The 21,817-nt window shown below is 39.3% G+C and overlaps 1 protein-coding gene across 1 annotated transcript in view; it reads left to right on the top strand.

Annotated features, from left to right (window-relative positions):
- Positions 1-21,817, top strand: part of PPEF1 (protein phosphatase with EF-hand domain 1) — a 105,295-nt gene that overhangs the window by 63,741 nt on the left and 19,737 nt on the right. Inside the window, exons 14-18 of the mRNA XM_037046270.1 lie at positions 2,214-2,260; positions 11,887-12,053; positions 14,827-14,863; positions 15,659-15,808; positions 20,424-20,567. Of these exons, the coding sequence (XP_036902165.1) occupies positions 2,214-2,260; positions 11,887-12,053; positions 14,827-14,863; positions 15,659-15,808; positions 20,424-20,567 (545 nt within the window). The remainder of the gene's footprint in view (positions 1-2,213; positions 2,261-11,886; positions 12,054-14,826; positions 14,864-15,658; positions 15,809-20,423; positions 20,568-21,817) is intronic.

Below are 21,817 nucleotides of genomic sequence, written 5' to 3'. Positions count from 1 at the left end.
TCATAGGCCAGACAGAGAGTGGGACCTGTTCCCACAAGTGTCCAGCATACTTCCAGTTTCAGCTGTAGACTTCTCTTTGGATATAAGGATCTGGAAGAAGATATAAATTAATTAGAGGGCATGGAATCCTGGAAACACACGCTGTAAGAATGGAATGGTTCTTACAGAGACCATCTGTCTATCACTTGTTCTCACAGATGAAACTGAGGTCCAAAGAGAAAAATACATCACCTTCCATGTATTTGTGTATAGTAACTCCCCCCACCCCACCCCAAGTTTATTCAGCTAGTTAGTGGCAGAGTCAGCATTAACAATCAGGTCCTCTGGTTAGGGCCAGCCTCATTATCTGCTATCCTAACTCCACATTGTGCACTGCTCTGGCTGATGCTTCATTTTCTATCATGAGACAAAGATTAGAGAATATAGATTGATTGGACAGTTCCATTCATTTAAAGACCCCCACATCTTATGCGTTTATTTCTGACTTTTTCCACTTAGCACCATTGGTAGAGGGGAAAGCCAAGGCCAGTACATTCCCCTAGCACAGGAATTATCTTCTATCCTAATGTAAGTATTAGGAAGGGAAAAGAAATTGTGAGGAAACCTTTACTATTATTTCCATTTCTGGATGCATATTTTACATACATATTCTAAATATGCTACATGGTTCTCAACAAGCATGAAATATAGTAGGTGTTTTGTGCTCACTTCAGCAGCACACATACTAAAATAGGAATGATAATGGAGAAGATTAGCATGGCCCCACAGCAGGGATCACACATACAGACACACACACACACACACACACACACGAAATATAGGAAGTGTTTCAGACTACAGTTGTGTTATAAATAACAGCCAATTCTGCACTCATGGGGTTTTTTTTTTTGGTGGAAATATCTTCCTATAGCAATCTTTCTGTGATATGACTTTTATTTTTTACTGTCCAACTAGAAGTTAAAGATATTTTTATAGCCTCTACTCTTAATACACTGAAACTAATTCATTTTTTAGCATGCCAGCTGCAATCGTTCTGTCTACTCAAATCTTTGAAAGATGAGTCACCCTGAAGACAATTAGGAAAATAAAATAATTAAAATATATATTTAACAGATAAGTAAAAAGTCCTTCCATTTTTATTTCTTTAGATTTAGAGTGAGACCATGTGGAAGCAATGAGATTTAAGTATATGATAGTATGAATATGCTCTTGATATTAATATTGTAGTCATTTCATAAATAAGTGCTGGTGAGAAGTGTTTTCATTTTATTATTCCCATTATAATTGGAGTCTTTTGTTGCATGTATTTGGTTAATTTTGGTTGCAGGTTTTTAAGCAAATTGAGGACAATTTTTTCTAAATTCTATCTGGTAATAAATATTTATGATCAGAGCTTATGAAAGACAAATATTTACCTAGAAATATTTATCCAAATAGGCATTTTGAATATTCATATACTCACTCTTGTTTTTTAATTAATTGCTTCATATATTCATTTGGTTTCCCTTAGTTGGCTGAGTTTTATAGTCATGCTTTTATTTTTATTGTCTGTAACTGTCTCATCAAAAGAATGTGAGTTATCTACTCACAATTTTGAAGTTTCAGATGCTACTGCTGGAACATATTCTTTAAAATGTGGCTTTAAAAAGCTATGTATTTAGCAAACGTGTTTATTGAATTCTTGCTCTGCACTAGGTATAGAGGAAACACTTGGGGGTTTAATGCCAGGGTAGGTACTATTGCTGCTGTCCTAGAGATTATAATGCAGAATAATCGCTGAGATCTTCAGTTTTGAAATGAGACAAGGTTGGGTTTGTATTCCAGCTCTGGTTCCTTAACTACTCTGAGCCTCATTTCTAAAATGAAAATATCAAAAATAATATCCATCTCACAGAATGGTTATAGGGATTGAACAAGATAATTCATGCAAACCTGTAGGACAGTGCTTGGCACAGAGGAAGGTAAGCACTGTGTAAATGGCAGGAGTGAATAGGTAATTTCAATGTTGGATGCTGTCCCCTATAGAAAAGGGGGCAAAGTTTCCATAGAGTGCTATGGAAACAAATTGTTGAATTAATAGCATCATAGGATTAAAAACCCAATGCCCTAAGAATGCTTGGGGTATATTAACAATATTTCAGTTTTAAAATTCTGTAACAAAAATGGGCATTTTCTTATTTCTTACTAAACAGTAATTTTCATTTGTACTCCAGGTGATTTGCATGGAAAATTAGATGATCTCCTTTTAATCTTCTCCAAGGTAAATGATTATTTTGCTAAATATTTGCATTTTGGTGGGGGGCAATCCTAGAGGAGATAACAATAGTAGTTTTATTAGGGATATGTACAAATATAGATGTAATATAACAGTTTTTTTTGCAAGAAGCTGAAAGACTTGTAGAGGGATATCTTCTGAGTTTCTCTTACACATATTTCATTAAAAATTTTAAATTTAATTTGCCTCTTTGTTCGATATTATTGTTATCTCTATAGGCCTTAGGATTTGTACCCAGTTGTATTTATGGTCTGTATTACATCATAAATATGTAGATGGCACAGAATGGGGAGGGGAGCAGCCCATTTTATTTTATTTTATTTTATGCAGAAATGAGCACATTACATATGTCTTCTCTTTTAATGCACACTAAGTATGTATGAAAGAATTCCTCACAGTAAGTTCCAAATTGCTCTCTTCTCTACCTGGTTTAGCATTGCTGGGCTCAGTTGCTTTTCCAGTGCCACGACTCCTCTTCATTTTGGGGGTCTAGGGGGTGTGAGGCCACACAGAGGGCTCAGAGCAGCTTGGTCTACATGGAGTATCTGTACATCTCTTAGATTGGAATCACTTCTCTCTCTGAGCCAGCAGTTGTCAACTGAATGTTTGTTTCTGGGGCGACTGCATGTAGAAAACTGATCCTGACCCCTGCCTTCCCAGCAGTATCCCTTTATCTCTCTTTGATTGATGTGTCATCGCCACAACTAGCATGTTGAATAATTGGGGACAGCATCAGTGTCTCCAATGGGCTGACATAAAATATATTCTGATTATTATGATGGCCAATCAGTTCTAGTCTTTGGAGACTGTGAGAGCTTGAGTAAGCCATATAACTTTATAAACCTTAATTTTTTCTTTTGGCTGCAATATTCTTGAGCTTTCACCTCATTAGAGGTTGTCTTATGAATAAAACTACATACATATCCAAAAGCATTTTAAGTACTAATTTATATGAGAAATGAAAGGTTTCCATGTCATTCATTTAGAATGGAAGCTTGGAAGGAAATGGAGCAGGCCAAACCAGGAGTGGATGAATGGAGCTAGCACAGAGGAAATAGGAGGTTGCCCAGGTAGTGGGTTAGTATCAGGAAGTCCAGCCAAAGGTTTGCTGGTAGGGAGCTGAGAATGGTGATGAAAGAACAGCTCTAGAGATCAGCTGCTGAATCCAACCTGGGCAGGGAAGGAAGAGAAGCCAGGATGGGCCAGTCAACTGGAAGAAATGGGAAGACTGATGGATTGGCATGTTCTCAGAGGTCAGGGAGCAGGTGGACTAGCAGGTGGTGAGGGCCTTAGGAAGCAGGACGGGTGGGAAGTTGCAAGGGGAGTAATCTTAAAGGACGAATGAGTTCAAGGTGGTGTCCAGAATGTGGGTAGCTAAAGTAAGTGAAGGGAAATAGTGAACATGAGAAGGTCAAGCACATGGAAAGCAGGTGTATTAAATGAGTTTGTGACAGGACTGACAGATTGAGAGCAGGGGAAGGAAGTTTAGTCACAGGTCACGGGCCTGGAAGGAGAGGATTTTACCTAAGGCTGGCAAAGTGTTGGTGTTTTACTGGCTTCGAGGAGCAAGTAGACCTTCCCCACACCAGACCCTGAGGTGTCCATCCTATGGAAGAATGGCTCCTTTCCTTCCAGCATCTTTAAGGGAGGCCCAGGTTTCCAGGGTGAAGTATTTCCAAATGAGATGAAGGCAGAAGGGGGTTTGTTTACCATGAAATGGGGATTCTACTGGCCAAACTGGAAAGCTGTGGGAAAGGTAGAAATGATAGACTGGTGAGGGAACACCAAGGAGCTGCACAGTTTGGGGAATGGAATTTATATAACTCTACATAGCACCATATAAATGGTCAAAAATTCAGCCCTGCTATTGTCGACAGTTACAACCTGAGGAAGGAGGAGGGGGTGGAGGTGTGTGGGGAATAACAACAATAGAAGATCTGGTCATTATTTTTCTAGAGGTTTTGGGAAATACACAAAAGGGAAAATAGTTGAGTAAATTAAATGGGAAAAATGACTTTCAAGGCATTTAGGAGAGAAAAATTCTTGAGAGGTAGTCGAAGATATTAAGGTATGATAAAGGAATGGACTCTGGAGCGGACATGAAGAAAAGAATTCTAACAGGTTCCTTTAATTCCATTGGCAAAACAATATGCATCATGGACTGTAATTAAAAACAACTAACAAGCAAAATAGAGACAGACTCATAGATAGAGAGCAGGCTGACAGCTCGGGGTGGAGAGGGGATTGGAGGGGAGGGGTTGAGCAAAAAGGAAAAAGAACTCATGGGCATGGACAACAGTGTGGTGACTGCAGGGGGGAGGGGGTATAAGGAGACTGAATGGTAATGGAAAAATACAATAAAAAGGAAAGTGAAAACTATATGGAATGTATAAAACTGGAAGATGCTAATGTAAAGATTGAACAGGAGGAGGTGGGTGGTAAGAAGTACTATAAAAAGAACTAAAGGTGAAAACATAGTATTCACATAGCAAGAAATATTTTGAGAGTTAACCAGTGACAGTGTTCAGGAAGTAGAGATTGAGAGCCCAGTGATGAAAGAGTGGGCACTATTGTTTGGAATAGATTTGGGTAGAGGCAAGTGAGAGGGGTTGTTTGGAAAGCAGAAGTCTGCAGGAGCCATGAACTAGAACTTTAGCAAGCTTGCGTGAGAAGCAGGTAAAATGCAGCTCAGATGTGGAATAAACCACATGCACAAGAATCTTGAAATCATTTGGTTTAAAAGGAGAAACTGAGGGAAAAGACCTTGATGACAGCCAGGTGCCACTTTTAGAAACTGACAAGATGGTGTAGTTAATGGTGTCTGAGAAGGGAGAATGACCTGGTGCACTTCTGATGATGGTGAGTCACTTAGCTTAGGGGCAATGCGTGTCCTAAGTCAAAGGCTGAGAAAGAAAAGGGCAGGACAGAGATGGCTCAGGAAGCTATGCTGTTTGATGATCTCCAACTTACGAAAAAAAGTTAGCATTCTGCCTTTTTCTTTCTCATTTTTTAAGATTTTATTTATTTATTTTTAGAGAGAGGGGAAGGGAAGGAGGAAGAGAGGTGGGGAAGGCTCGATGTGAGGCAGAAACATCAACCACTTGCTTCTCATATGCACTCCACCAGGCCCAAACCTAGAACCCAGACATGGACCCTGACCAGGAATCGAACCATCAGCTTTTTGCTTTATGGGATGAAGTACATGCAACTGAGTCACACCAGTCTGAGTTTCTTTGTAATTTTTTAAAATATTTTGTTTATTTGTCTTTTTAGAGGGGAAGGGAAGGAGAGAGGAAAAAAACATCAATGTATGGTTGCTTCTCCTGCATCCCCTGCAGGGAACTGGCCCCTGCCAGAAACTGGCCTGCAACCCAAGCATGTGCCCTGACTGGGAATCGAACCGCGATCGTGTGGTTCACAGGCCCGCGCTCAATCCACTGAGCTACACCAGCCAGGGCTCTTTGTAATTTTTTAATCTGAAGTTTTTTGTTTTTTTCTGAATTGCAATATGTAGACTTCATTTGCATCCTAATTCAAACATATGATTTAAAATTATGACATTTATGCAATAATTATAAATGGAAACACTGGCTAGATAATTTGATAAATATTTTTTAAATATTGCCAATTTTAAAAGCTGTGATAATGATATTGTGGTTTCTTAAAGATTCATTATCTTTTATTTATTTATTTAATTTGAATTGTTGTTCAAGTAGTTTTCTGCCTTTTACGCCCATCCCAGCCCACCCCCAGCACTTCCCACCTCCCTCCCATTTCCACTGCCCCGCCCCCCCCCCCCCCCGTAACTGTCCATGTGTCCTTTATACTTGTTCCTGCACAATTTACAATAGCCGAGTGCTGGAAGCAACCTAGGTGCCCATCAGTAAATGAATGGATCAAAAAACTGATACATTTGCCCTGGCTGGTGTAGCTCAGTGGATTGAGCACAGGCCTGAGAACCAGACGATCGATCGTGGTTCAATTCCCAGTCAGGGCACATGCCTGGGTTGCAGGCCAGTTCCCAGCAGGGGACACACCAGAGGCAACCATACATTGATATTTCTTTCTCTCTCTCTCCTTCCTTTCCCCTCTAAAGATAAATAAATTAAATTAAAAAAATAAAATCTTAAAAAAAACCTATGATACATTTACACATTGGAATTCTATGCAGCAGAAAGAAAGAAGGAGCTCCTACCCTTTGCAACAGCATGGATGAAACTGGAAAGCATTATGCTGAATGAAATAAGCCAGGCAGTGAAAGACAAATACCATATGATCTCACCTTTAACAGGAATTTAATCTGAAGTTTAAATGAGGAATGATGGTAGATGACAGAGTACAGGGTATAGTGCTACCTAAACCATGAATAGAAACTGTTCTTGGAAACAGTGGCTTTACATGAAGGCAAATGACAGTGATACCCACTGGTCCATAGGTGAAACTCCTGTCTACTTATTTTTTATCTTCACTTACCACTTCTACAGAAACCTAGAATTAAGTAAAAAGGGTCTCTGAGATCTTGAAATTATTGTCACAGGTCCAATGTACTTTACTCACAGGAGAGGCCCTAGGTCCTTACTCAAAGGGCAGTGAACATATATCAGTAAAGCCTGATCTGACATGTCGCCTGCAAGTTTCCCAGCCTGGCTCTGCCCCGTGCACCCCACTTCCCCAACAGATTAGGGAGTGGGAGGGGAGAGGCAAAAGTGAGATACAATGACTGTGATGTAAAGATCTTCCAGACAGTAAGAGAAGATCTAGAACTCTAACAGTGAGACAGGAAATGAAGTAGTAATTGAGAATCAGGGATTTCGTGTGCAGTGAGAGCCGTCTGTAGTTCCCAGAGGGGTCTGAGGGCATGCTTAGCCTGATGTGCCTGCAAGGTCAAGAAGGTGTCAGGTTCTTAAGATGTGCACTGTGTTAAGAAGTAAAGGAACAAATAGTACATTTTAAAAACTCTCAGCCAAAGTGGCTCAGGTAATTTTAAAATGTATTCTAGCTTTTAAAGGAGTTTCAGTGATCTGAAAAATTCATTTCAGCAATGCTTACAGTATGAGTGAGTATCATTATTGGGTCTTAATGAACATAAAGATAAAATAAGATTAGTTGGGAGAAGAGTAATGGGCCAGGAAAGGAGATGAGGAGGGAAAGAAGAACATCTTAAAATGAGGAGAAAGGTGGGGACGGGCAGGTTCTCTTTTTGGCATCAGATACAAAGGTTGCCTGCCCAGGGATTACAACAGGTGCTATGACCCAAGCAATCACTCAGTTGCTTCCAGAAATGGTATTTTCTGTGATGGTGGCTGATTCTCACTGTGATACTCAATGCACCAACAACGTGTTAATCCCCATTACCTGTAATACTTTGCATTCGGTGCTTTCCTCTGGTTCATTCATTCATAGAACACAGGATTGAGCTGTCCCAGTGTCAGCCATGGGCTAACTGTCTTTTGTTTAGAAGCTGCCAGTGACCGTGCTTTCACTGATCCTTGTTTAATTTATTATTTATTATTTAATTTATTAAAATTATCAACTTATCTGTGTTTTATATATTACAATCAGTTTTATTTTATTCAAGTTATGATTGAACTTGAATGGCAGGGAATAGTTTGGCAAACTACATCCTGTTGGAGAATTTTGGAGCTATAAATGACCACGTTCATATTATGCTCTGACTGAGTCTTCTCTATCAACCCAAAATAGAAGTTAGGAAAAGCTCAGGCTTTGAATTCAGGCAAAATTGCAACTCATCTTTCATTTGGTGTTTTGCTTTCACCAGTTCTTTTATACAGTATAGGATGAGTAGGCTGCAGGGCTGGGGCTGGCCCAAGGCCAACCAAGGGCATAGCTTGAGAGGAAGAGTTATAACATAGAGTCCCCCTGAGATGCCTGGCCGTATTACCCTCTCATTCAAGTGGTTGGTGTGACAATAGACTTCTGTTGTTATCCAAATCATATGTAAAAGGGTATCTGCCCACTAATTTATTTATTCAGTAATTTTAATGTGGTACTTACAGTATACAAGGCACTATATAAACTGTATAATGATACAAAGATGAATATGAAGTTCATTCATTTTATGTATGTGTATTAAACACTTATTATGAATGTGGTACTCTGATAAGGTTGGTGATACAGTATGACTGAGACACTGTTTTTAGCTCCAAAGACATCACAGTTCAGTGAAGGAAGGTCAACTAATAAAGCAATAGGACAGTTCTGGGGTGGGATGTGTTATAATTGGGATAAGCATGAGGCTCCAAGGGAGTACATTAGAAGAGCACCTAACCTCATGGGAGACTTCCTGGAGGAGGTGACATTTAAGACAATCCCTTCAAAGAGTTTTAGTAATCAGTAAGTGCCTAAGTAGAGAGGGAAAGTTTTAGAGGATTGGAAAATATTTTATTCTCACACACTTTTTGTGGGGTACTGCAATAAATGATGAGATTGTTCTTAATTGTTTGTTTTAGAGATTTTGGCTTCTTTCATATTTGGTTGTCTTTAAAAATTGTATCATTTAAGCACATTGACACTAAGCCAGACATTTTCAGATCACAGTCCTATCGGGTTTTGGAAAGAATTTTTTCCTCTGGGTGACACACAGTTAACCATGACAGACCTGTGCTGAAAAGGGCATCTCCACTTTATATGGCTCCAATGTCCTCAAGTGAAGCAGTTTACATAGCATTTGTTAGGTCATATTTTTAGATTTTATTTTATGAATAGGTTAATTTAAGTCAGCCACTTTAGCTTAATTAGAGTGACCAATTTGAAATACTTTATTCAGAGCCTTAGCTTTGCTAACATTGCAAGGCAGTTTTCCTTGCTGAAAACAAAGCTTGAAATTTTAGATCAAGTATTGGCAAATTATTTTGTTAAATTCGTGCTGTGAGTGGAGACCTCCTGAGCTGAAACAGAGATGCATGTGGACAGAGAAAAGCTAATTAGCTCTTCACCCTGTGTCATATTGATGCTGCCCATTGGAAGCCATGCCATCTTGTTTTTTCCTTTTTCTTTCTCTTTTCCCTTCTGTCCTCCCCCCTCCCCCCACGCCTGTGGTTTTCCAGTTGAGAAGTTCATTAAATATTTTCTTGTTTTCTATCACTGACATGCTTCACACTGCCACAGCAATCAATTCTTTTCCTTTTGAGATTAAGGCAGTATGTTGTGAGCAGAACAGGCCTCTGAAATAGGATTTGTGAAAGATATAAAAATTGAAATAAAGTTGAGGTCCAGAGGTTATTGTATGATGTGCCTTGGGGAAAATGTGCACAAAAATTGGGATACCTTCTAGATGTCTGTTGTAAAATGCTTCAGTAGGAAATAGGTGACCATGTAGGGAAATGTCTTGTATGTCTCTATTCAAGTTAATCCATTGCAGTCTGCTGTCCCCCGCCTCCCTGCCCCTGAAGGTCATCTGAGTGCTGTTCAGAGTTGTGATTACCCTGAGTTTTCTATATTTGTCAACTTCATTTCCATGTCATAGATGTTGTATTGTATATCAGCTACAGAATAAGCCAGAGAGTTTGTTTTACTGGAACTGAATGAAGGATAGGGTATAACAGCAGGTTTTGCTTCTTTGAAGGAAACCCAGAGAAATCTCGGTAACTAGAAGCCTAAATATTCCAAAGACTTATGTTCCTGGAGACTTACTCTTCATCCTCTTACCTGTTTTCCAGTTCCCTATTATTCTAAGCTAAAATGTATTTGACTCAGACTACATAAAGTAATATGACTAATCCTGGACCAACAGAGCAGATCTTATACACTGAAGTGAATGTTGCCCTCTTTGAAGCAGTTAATGCAAAAGGCTCAACATGTGCAGGTGTCAGTATACACATTTAGGGCTCCCTTTGGAATCACTTTCAGAGACTGTGATATACTCAGATGAATGATCTTCGTTACCACAAATCTCAGGCTTTTGGCGATGTGTTTGAGTTTTTGAAAAGGTTAAAACTCCTTGGTTGTCAGGCATCATGTATGAAGTGGATGGCCTAGCTGACCATTATTGTTTTTGGCTTAAATTTAGGTTTGACAAAGAAATTCACTATTCAGATGAAATACCTATAAACAAAGTTTGGCTTAACTAGAGATGAGAAGTTCTAACATAAGGAAATTTGTCATCTTCCCCAGCTTACTCATCCCAGACCGGGGGAAGGAAGAGCATCAAAGATGTAGAAACCTTCACTTTTTCTTGAAGGTTTGATGAGCAGTAGCCAATATTTTTGCAACTGACTCATGCTATCTAAGCCCAGTGTGAATAAAGTTACACAAATAAATGTATAAAAATGTAAAATAATGGGGTCTTAAAATTCAAAATAATACAAAGGTCATAGCAAAATGAATCTCTTAATTTATATGGTGCTTTATGGTGTTCATGCAATTTTATCCACATGGCCTCACTTGAGTTCAAAAGTAGTCTTGTGTGGTAAGTATGGAGGTTATCATACCCATTTTACATACGAAGAAACTTATAGCTCATAAAGATTAAATAACTTGCCTAAGGACACATGGGTAAAAGTGGAGCTGGCCTAGAGAATAAGTCTTCTTATTTCTGGCCCAGAACACTATACCACTGATTGCTTGTTTGTTTTCCATTACCTTCAGAATATGGTTCACTGCATAGTGATTCTGAAATCCCTAAGTTATATGTTATAACCTGTATTATTTTTGAACTATTTCTATTATATTGATATGAATAAAATGTATATAAATACTAGGAGAGTGAGTGTAAAGTAATAAGAGAGTACTTACATTTCGTCTTTGTAATGTATTTTTAAGCATTTGAATGTATCTAGTACCTATGCAATAGAGGTGCACTTAACCATTTCTTTACCAGGTCTCATAGGCATGACATGTTTGTTTTGTCTTAGAATTTAGTAGCACAGAAGTAAAGGAATCAATAGCTCTTATAAAGACCAGGCCTTTGTCCTGATCCCAGTTCTTTTTCATAGTAACACTGTTTTAAAAAGTATTATCTCATATTCAGGAGTGAAAATCAAAATATTTGACAACTACTATGGCCTGATCAGTGAGCAGTGAGAACACATGCCAGCTATCAATACTTAGTGTGATTGTCTCTGACAGTACTGGTGGTATGTCAGCCCTGGTCAGCTACACCGTGGCTTATACATTCCCAGGCACTTTTGTATCCATTCTCTTATTTGATCTGGGGAGGAAGGGGTATAGTGTCATCCCCTTTGTGCAATTTGGGGGGCTCACACACAGCCCAGAGAAGTTAAACATGGGGCCCCTTAGAAGTTTCCCTCTTTTCCAGGGAAAAGGAAGAGAAGAGAGTAGCCATTTTTGATAGGACAAAGATCAGCTCCTTTCAGAGAAAACTCATAATAGATGGTGGATGGAGTGAGCAATCCTCATCCCTCCCCCCAATTATCTTTCTGTCTCAAGCTATTTCTTTACTTCCAATATCCCTTGCAGGAGATGCCTGCCCTGGAAGAGTAAACCGACTCAAGCAACTGATCGATTTTTTCCCAATGGGAGAACTGACTCAGCTTCTTTCTCTATGGTCTCTCAGGGACATTCAGTACAAAGCCTTACTTTAAAAATACGTTTTTAACTGCTTGTTTTTCTCCCCTCTTCTCCTTCCACAGAACGGCCTCCCTTCGTCATCCAACCCATATGTTTTTAATGGTGATTTTGTAGACCGAGGAAAAAATTCCATCGAGATCTTAATGATCTTGTGTGTGGGCTTTCTTCTCTATGGTGATGACGTGTGCTTGAACAGAGGAAACCATGAAGATTTTTTAATGAACATGAGGTAACCTTTAGGCCTTTAGATGTCCTCTTTCCCCCGCCTCCATTTTGGAAAATTCTATCATGTTTAGTTCCTAGCAAAGAGTTAGAGGTGAATGTAGAGAAGTAGGGATGAGAGGAGTCTCAAGGAAGATCTCAATTCTTACCCTTTTCTACACCCCCCTGTCTTCTACTGAGTGAGTGTACATTGTTCTGAAGTCCTCTTCCTATATTTTCTTCCAGTTCTGTTCTTCCTTCTATTATGTTCTTTCTCATCCTCCCATCCCACCCTTCACAGTGCAAATTGAGTGCTGGGTCAATGTGTTAGGTCAGGTTTGGAGGTGTGGTCAGTTCTGTGAACAGGCTTAGATGGGATCATTCTGTTGCTACCCTTTTGCCTTATCTCATGTGTTGTTTCAGAAACTGGTACTGTGTTTTTCATTAATGTGTATATTTTTAAGCACATGGTAATTGCTTCTGGCACAGTTGTTCATAAACATATTTGAGAACAGCTGTAACATAGCATTTCAACTATCTGGCTCGCTGGAGATTTGAGGAATAAAGATTAATTAAATGATTTACCAGTTTTTGCTGAAAGGCCCAGTAGGTGATACATGTCTCCCTTTCCCTTTTTTATTTTTCTTCTTCCTCCTCTTCTACCTCCTGTTCTCCTCCTCCTCCTTTTCTTTTTCTTATCTCATTTTTTGTTGTTGTTTCTTGTTTTACAGAAAATAGGAACCAGTTTGCCCTAGGGCAGTAGAAGGCATGGCGTGTTTCCTGTTTTTGGTCCTGGGCTTTTGGGTGCCTTGGATCAAAGCTCAGCAATTGATTAGTCTTGTCTTTGGTGCAGTTTTGGCACCTGGTCACAGTACAGAGTTTTAATTCTTATTTAGTGCTTACAATGGTTAATGAAAGACACACGCCCCTTCCCTCATAGAGTTTATATCTAGCAGGCAGAACATGTATTGAGCAGGTTTTTCAAGTGTGATGGGTTTGTAGAGGATCCGACCTGTCTGAGGGGTGACAGAATGTTGTCCCACAGAAGTATGGCATTAGCCTGAGCCCTGAAGAATGAACTAGGCAATGAAGGGGCCATGGTGTTTCACAGTGAGGGGACAACTTATGCAGAGCTTAAGACAAGACTTTTTAGACTTGAAAGAAGTTCAGGAGGCAGGAGCATAGACTGAGGGACAGGATGGTGGTGTCTCATACTGCTGCAGACATAAGAAATGGTTGAGTTGTGCAAAGGAATTTGGATTCTCTTGTGAAGACAACAGAAGGTCATTGAAGAGTATCATAAAATTTGTGTTTTAAAATGCAGCAGGAAGAGTAATTTGGAGAGGGGTAACAGTTGCATGTGGGGAGGCCAATTAAGAAGCAGTTGCAGAGTAGATGATGGATTTTCCCTTAGACTAGGGTGATGGGGATGGAGATGCAAAGAAGTAGGTAGATTCAAGAGGAGTTTAGGAAATGATAATTTAAGGTTTGGTAACAGTATGAGGGACTTGAAAGAAGAGAGAATCAAGGGTGATCTCTATGTTCTTGGCTTGAGTTTGGTGGGTACATAGCATCATTCACTGATATTGGGAACATGAAAAGAGAAGAAAGTTGGGATGAGAGAGAATGATTGGTTCAGTTTGAGGAAAGTTCATTTGAGGTGCTGTTGAGTAGGCAGTTGAGTATACATGTCCCAAGCTCAGAAATGAAGTATAGGCTGGAGCATTGTCCTGTAGTATTGGCACATAGATAACTATCTGTAAGAATGAAGCCCTAGGCAAGGATGATGTTGTCAAGGGAGAAAGTGAAAGGAGAAGAGGGCCTGGGACAGAATCTGAAGAAACTCCCAACATTTAAGGCTTGGTAGAGGAGAACTTGCAAAGGAGATTCACACTAGCTAGAAAGGTAGGAGGAAAACCAGGAGAGTCTACTGTCAATCAATCCAAGAGAAGGAAAGTTTTCCATAAGGACTGTATGGTCAACTGTATTAGTGTTTCAGAAAGGGCAAGAAAGATGAGAACTGCATTGGATTTAAGAACATGGACACCTTTGGTGAGCATAGGACTAAATTTATCCCAAAAAACATAATGTTACACTGGACAAGCCTGACATGACATGATTTGCATAGAAACGGGGAGTGAGTATGTTGTGTTCCAACCTTACCATTTTGGATATTAAGGGTATGTGCTATTATGCTAAGGCAAAGACAAGTAATTGAAAACAAATCCCATCACTAAATATCCCTTAGCAACTGCTATTCAGGCTCTAAAATTCCTGACACTTTCTATTAAAACCTTCAATACCATTACATGAAGTGTATCAGAGAGACTATAAAGAGCCAACTTGTTTATCCTCTAGGCTTTTCTTTATCTCTGTTCAGTCTTTTTTTCCACTATCATTCTTTTACTATAAGATAAAAATGGTCTGAGATATTCTATCTAAACTAAAAGCATTCTCTCACACAGCTTCTTCTCTGAATACTTGCAGCATTGATACAACCTGTGCTTACCATGTATTTTTTAAGTTGTCTCGTGATTGTTTCATGAGACTTTATCCTCTTTTCCCAACTATTCTACCAGCTCCTTGAGGATAGCAATGAAGTCATTGGCTGCTTTTGTTCTTTTCCATCATGTCTAGCAAACACTTGGGTAAGTAATAGTCCTTTCCAACTGAAGTCTAATTCCTTAACTTATTGACATTTGTGATAGTGAGATGTCAAGGCCTCCCTTTTTTGAATGACTCACATAAGTAGGAGTTATATTAACATTTAATTAACTAGTGTGAATCCCACTTTTTTTCAGGTATGGCTTCACAAAGGAAATCTTGAGTAAATACAAGGTAGGACTCATACTTTAAAACAAATTCTCTTTGCTGTCTATATGGAGAAATGAAAAAGGAGCGAGCCTTCAGGAAGGGTGATGGGTGAACTAGTCAGAATCTATACCAATAAAAGGAAGTCCTGCCCATGGTAGAGGCTTAATTTTCTTCCTGGACGAAAGCAAGTTTTTTCATTGTGACTTTTGTAAATATCAGCATAGAAACAACCTATTTCATTGTTTTAAAAGTACCTGGGAATTTTTTTACCCAGGTATGGTAAAACATGCAGAAATGAAAGTAGCTGTCCTAAAGGGAGAGGTTTTTATTCAGAGTTACCTGGAAACAGCAGGCATAGCATACCACATTGCCAGACCACATAGGGAAGCACCAAGCTTGGGCAGAAGACAGAAGGAGTGAGAGGGAGTGTGTTTATTGTGGTTTCCTTGGGGAGAATTGGGAGAGACAGTGTAAGCATATTTAGGGTTTGGTAGTTTGAGTAATTTCAGCCCCATAAAAGAGGTGGTTGGGGGTGTGGACTCTTGACTGATTGGTTTGCATATAAAAGGCAAGTCATTTACTATCTGTAAGAATGAGCTGGCCCTGGGAGGTACAGTCTCAGGGACTTGAAGCCTCCAAGATGTGAAAATCTTGAAACTACGGACTAAAGAGACATGATTAGTGCATGCTAATGGGTTAGTGACTCCATGCTGACTTCATTTGGGTGGCATGAAAACTGATTTGCTTTTTGTCTATACGTTGAGACTACTCAATAAACTTGAACTCATCAGGAAAACTGATTCAAGCTCTTACTTACAGATACATGGGGAAAAAATCTTAAAATTCTTGGAAGACGTTTTTGCCTGGCTGCCAATCGGTACAATCATTGATGAAGAAATCCTGATCGCGCATGGTGGAATATCAGATTCCACAGATTTGGTTTTACTCAGTAACATAGAAAGAAACAAAGTAAGATGGCTGTTTATATGAATCTTGTCTCAGAGACTTATATGGGGATTTATAACTCTTGTGTCCATGTATTATTTTGTATTCATTTGTGTTTTAGTAGTTGTCGTAACTCTGAAAAGAGTACTGCAAATTTTAGAAAATCCATGATTGTATGATAAGTTATAGGGGTCATTTCTCCACCTGGGAAATTTTAAAATTCATGATGAATGTGGGAAAATAAAGAAATTTTGGCATTTCATATAGTTTCTAAAGGTGAGAAATCCTGATTTAAAAAATTAAAGTCTCTAATTAATATTGTGGTAAAATATACGTAACATAAATTTACCGCTATAACCAATTTTAAGTGTACAGTTTAGTGGCTTTAAATACATTCACATGGTTGTGCAGCCATCACCAACATCATTGCCATCCAGTTCTCAAACTTTTTCTCTTCCCAAACTGAAACTATATATCCGTTTACACTAACTCCCCACCCCCCTCCCCCACCTCTGCAACTACCCTTCTACTTTCCGTCTCTATAAATTTCAATACTCTAGGTGCCTCACATACGTGGAATCATACAGAGCCTTATTTCTGAATTCATACTACTTCCCTTAATATACTCTAAATGGCTCAAGGTAATATTTTCGGAAATATTTTTAAACCTAAGTATTCATATTAAAGACAACAGAAACAGAGCAGGGACATGTATAAAACCTCTGAGGGAAGTGGTTGTGTGGGGCCTGCAAAGCTGTCACCCTTTGCGAAAGCCTCCTTTGCCCGGGCTTTGCAGAATGACTGGAGGTGTTTTCCTCCTGTACCAGCCAAGTATCCAGACCAGGGGCACAGGGGGTGCCACGTGGGCATGAGAACCAATAGCAACTCTGGAGCCAGATGGTCATATATGGGCCCAGTGAGACACGGGAACCCTTACCCCTCAGGGCTGATAATCACTTCCAACCAACCTAGGCAGGTGGAGTCTAGAGCTGGGATTTAATTTGATATAGACAGATATGTGACCCCTATTCACCATGAGTTTTTGGACCTCTTATACTTTATTACACACAAATGATGATATCTTTGCTGACTTTTTCTGCTCTTTTAATTTCAGCTTAAATATACCCCTCTGCAAAGGCTTCCTCAATGTGCAGGCTAGATCAAGTCCCCTTTTATATGGTCTTAATCCATATATGGTCTTAAGCCCTTGTATATATCCTTCCTACCAGTTACCAAAATTCAATGACGAACTGTGATAGTATTTGTTTACTCTCTACCCCTGCTTCTCAAGTTCACTGATATAATCCCAGAATCTAAGATGTAGGAAGTATATAATTAATGTTTATTGAATATCTCCTATGAGATTTAAAACCAAAGCAAGGCAAACCTAAGACAAAACTGGATCAAAACTTTTTTACACCCTTTGCCTGATTCTGTGGTAATTCTGCATAGCCCCCTTCCAACCTCACCCAGTGAGGACCATACTTCCTGGTTTATACCTGTTGTGTTCCTGTAATTGTTAATAGCACCTCTCTTTACTCTCAGAAGTGTCCCTGTTGCAATACATTTTAAGCACCCCTTTAAGTATCAGCAAATAGTCAAGCCAGTAAGTCATTTTGACCAACACGAGATAGTCAGTGTTAGCATAATGAATGCATATGATTCTAGCCAAGAGGAACGGAACATGGTATTTTTGGCAGTCAAATATTGGCAAGCACACAGCAGGAACAGGATACTCTGCCATCACCTGTCCTAGGACAATATAGCGCTGATCAGACATGGTAGCCACTTTTATCCAATTGAAAAATTTTCCTTTCCTGAGATTAGCCTGAGCAGGTTACCCTCTGTAGGGCTTTTTCAGATATTAAGATTGTGTCTCCGGAATGTCCATCACTATCTCTGTGGAGACCCCAGGTTGAGAGCCACCTTGATCTAGTAAACACCATGAGGCTCTGACATCAGACAGGTGTAGCTAGTTTTACACCCTGCTTCTGCCACTTCCTGGCTGTTTGAGTGGGCGAGGAACCAAAGTTTTCTAGGTCTCAGTTTCCATACCTATATACTGAAGCTAAAAATACCTACCATATTGAATTGTTGGCAGGATTAAGTATAATTAACTAGATGAGGAAAACAGCATAGAGTAAGCTCTGAACATAGAGCTTTCTTTTCCAACTCTCTCCTTTTTTTTTTTTTTTTTTTTTGCTGATACTTGGGACTAAGGTTTGAATTTCAGTCACCAAAATGGACCGTGGAGAGAAGTTTGTGGGCCAGAAACTGTCTCAGGATACCTCAAATTTCATGTCCTTTGAAGAGCAGTGTTCCACCTATTCATAAGATCGGTTGTAAAGATAGAACTGTGACTTACATATTTTTTGCAGCTTTTATCCCTCCTAGAGGGAGGTAGAACTGGCAGCACGTAGTTGTTGTACTAAACATAATTGAGCTGTAGTAAAACTCATAGGTTCAAGCCTTTGGAACTCTACCAGATGAGATATAAAAGTAGATTTTCAAGTCTAATTTTCTAACCCCCACTTTCCCATCCCTTAGGACCCTTCAAGTATGGGGTGACCATGCTCCCTGGTTTATACCTGTTGTGGTATAATTGCTAATAGGGGAGGGGTAGGGTTGAGGGCACCTGTTGACAACTTCCATTCTAGGTTCATTAAAGACATTTTATAAGGCGGGCAGGTTGGGGGAAGGGGTCAGTGCAGAGGGACAGAGAAGGAATACTCCATAAGATGAAAACTCTGCTTTAGTATTCTTCAAACTCCCTGGCAGGAAGTGGGTGCAGGGGGAGGGATGGCTAGTAGGGCCTCCCAGCGAAAGTGGTGGTGTGGCGCCTTAGGAAAGGGCTGAGGCAAAGTGTCTTTATCCTGAGTGGCCTTGAAAACAGCAGAGCCACACGTATTTGAGACCATGTTGACTTGCCCAATGAACTTATCAGAAGTTGTGGGATGCAAGTCCAGAGTGTCTTCCCAGAATATTCTGTTCTGGGGACATTTGCTGGAGGGAGATGGGCAACATAGACTGTGGACTCACCAATAATAGTTGATACTGAATTTCCAACCATCTCAATGAGACAGGCCTCAGGATAAGATTCGATTTTATATTCGAAAAATAAAGGTGAGATTTCATATACACCCTACCTAGTTTATAGAGGAAACTAAGGGCCTACCCCAGAGAACTGTCTATCACTGAACTAAGGCTACCAATATAACAGAGGTATCACATCAAATTGTTTTGTATAAGGGTAGAGTGCTACAAAGAAATAAGTATAAAATTACAGTCTCAGGTAATGTAAGGGAATGTAGAAGGGATTATAGTAATGGACATACTATCAGAAAGACATTTTATTTTTGAAAGAAATGCATCACTTTTGTTACTAGGATTAGAGAACATCACCAATTGCTGGCAGGGTCAGATTGAGACCACATGGCATTTAAGTTGAAGGGCTTCCAAAGTTTTCAAATTATGTCCCGTTTGAGAGCTTTCCTAGATGCACGTGCAACTTTCTCTCACTTCTCCAGGAAAACACAACAAAATAAAAAGCAGCCACTCCTGAAGTGGTTCTGAAATCAAAGCCTATTGGTTCTCTCTTAGCTCCGTATATAAAGGCTCACAGGAGACAGCTTTCCCTTAGCACTTTCCATTTCCTGGGATGACGCCTCGGGCTGCGGTGTCCAACATTTTGGCCCCTCTGAGCCACACCGGAAGAAGAGCTGTATTGGGTCACACATTAAATATACAAACACTAACGAAACTGATGAGCCAAGATAAAAAAGGTTTTATTTTCTTTATTTTTGTTTTTAAGTATATTTTATTGATTATGCTATTACAGTTATCCCATTTTTCTCCCTTTTCTCCCTCTCTGCCCTGTACTCCCTCCCACCAGCATTCCCCCCACCTTTAGTTCATGTCCATGGGTCATTACATATAAGTTCTTTGGCTCCTCCATTTCCTATACTATTCTTAACCTCCCCCTGTCTATTTTGTACCTACCATTTATCTTCTTATTCCCTCTACCTTGTCCCCCATTCTCCCCGACCTCCTCCCCACTGATAACCCCCCATGTGATCTCCATTTCTGCAATTCTGTTTCTGTTCTAATTGTTTGGTTAGTTTTTGCTTTTATTTTTTAGGTTCAGTTTTTGATAGTTGTGAGTTTGTTGTCATTTTATTGTTCATAGTTTTGATCTTCTTTTCCTTAGATAAGTCCCTTTAATATTACATATAATAAGGGCAAAAAAAGGTTTTGAGTAAATTTATGATTTTGTGTTGGGCCACATTCATAGCCATCCTGGGCTGCATGTGTCTGCAGGCCACAGGTTGGACACCCCTGCCTCAGAGCATGTCTAGCGCTGACATCTGTGCTTCTAGGGTCCTTTAGAAACTCTAATAGGGAACTTTCCCTACAGGGCAATGTTTCTATTTGAAAAATGTGCAAACAGAATTTAAGAGGCCCACGTCCTAGAGATCAATGATCACTAAGATAAAGGAGGTGGGTAAGATGGAAAAGGTGACCATGTGTTTTTCATTGGTTTGAGGCACAAAAAATATAGACAGAATAGCAACAGGTACTGAAGTTCTGTGCACAGCACGCCAAGCATAGGGTTTGACTAAAGCATGAATTTGTTTTGTAGCTTAAATCTGTGCTAATGCCACCAGTTCCAATGGATACAAGCAACACTCCTGACGTAAGGAGACGTAAAGCACGTCCTGGGCCAATGGGAATCAGAATGAGTGGATCCACTTCTCAGTATTTAACGAAGTATGAGTGGGAACAGGTAGGTAATCCAACTGTTCACCAAAGTGGTGAAGACGTAGCACAGATGATGTTATCCTTTACAATATAGAGATAAAAATAATTTAGCCTTATAAGCAAATCATATCCTTCTCTCTGAATTCATCACTATTTTAATAGCTTTATTGATATATAATTTGCATACCACATAATGTACTTATTTAAAGTATAAAATTCATTGTTTTTTGGTATATTCACAGTGTGGTGCAGCTATCACTACATTCTAATTTTAGAACATTTTCATCACCTAATAAAGAAACTCCATGCCTATTATCAGTCACTCCCCATTTCCACCCCACCACCCACTCTCCTATCTCTCCCCTCCCCTCAGCCTTAGGCAACCACTAATCTACTTTTGGTCTTCATAGATTTGCCTTTTCTGGACATATTATAGTATGTGTTCTTTAGTGTCTGGCTTCTTTTACTCAGCCAGAGTAATAGAAGTACTTTTGCTTTGTGCTTTTGGTATAGTATCTAAGAAGCTATTGCCTAACCCAGTGTCATGAAGATTTATTCCTATGTTTTCTTCCAAGAGTTTTGTGGTTTTAGCTCTTACATTTAGGTGTCCAATCCATTTTGAGTTATGAGGAAGGTGTCCAAATTTATTCTATTGCATGTGGATGTCCAGTTATCCCAGCACCATTTGTTAAAAAGACTATTCTTACTGAATTTTCATGGCATCCTCACTAAAAATAAATTGGCCATAAATATGAAGGTTTATTTCTAGATTTTTAATTCTATTCCATAATCTATATGTCTATCCTTACATCAGTACTACATAGTTTTGATTACTGTAGCTTTGTACAAAGTTTTGAAACTGGGAAGTGTGAGTTCTCCACATTTTTTCTTCTTTTTCAAGATTTTTTTGACTATTCTGGGGCCCTTCAATTTTCCGTCTGAATTTTAGGATCAGCTTGTTAATTTTTACCAAAAACCAGCTGGGATTTTGGTAGGGATGGACTTGAACCTATGGATCAATTTGGGTACTATTGCAGTCTTGAAAATATTATGTCTTCAACTCCATGAACATGGGATGTCTTTCCATTCATTTAGATCTTTAATGTCAACAGTGTTTTGTAATCGTGTATATTGAGCTACTTGGTTTGTTAAGGTTATTCCTAACTTATTCCTAAGTATTTTCAATATTATTGTAATTAGAATTGCTTTCTTAATTACGTTTTGGATTGTTCATTGGCAGCATATCGAAATACAGTTGACTTTTATGTACTGATC

This window comes from Sturnira hondurensis, unplaced genomic scaffold (assembly GCF_014824575.4).
Source record: "Sturnira hondurensis isolate 20B ecotype Veracruz unplaced genomic scaffold, ASM1482457v3 Scaffold0005220, whole genome shotgun sequence".
Classification (NCBI taxonomy): Eukaryota; Metazoa; Chordata; class Mammalia; order Chiroptera; family Phyllostomidae; genus Sturnira; species Sturnira hondurensis.
The sequence above is the reverse complement of the archived record's forward strand: the minus strand, read 5'-3'. Positions and strand labels throughout refer to the sequence as shown.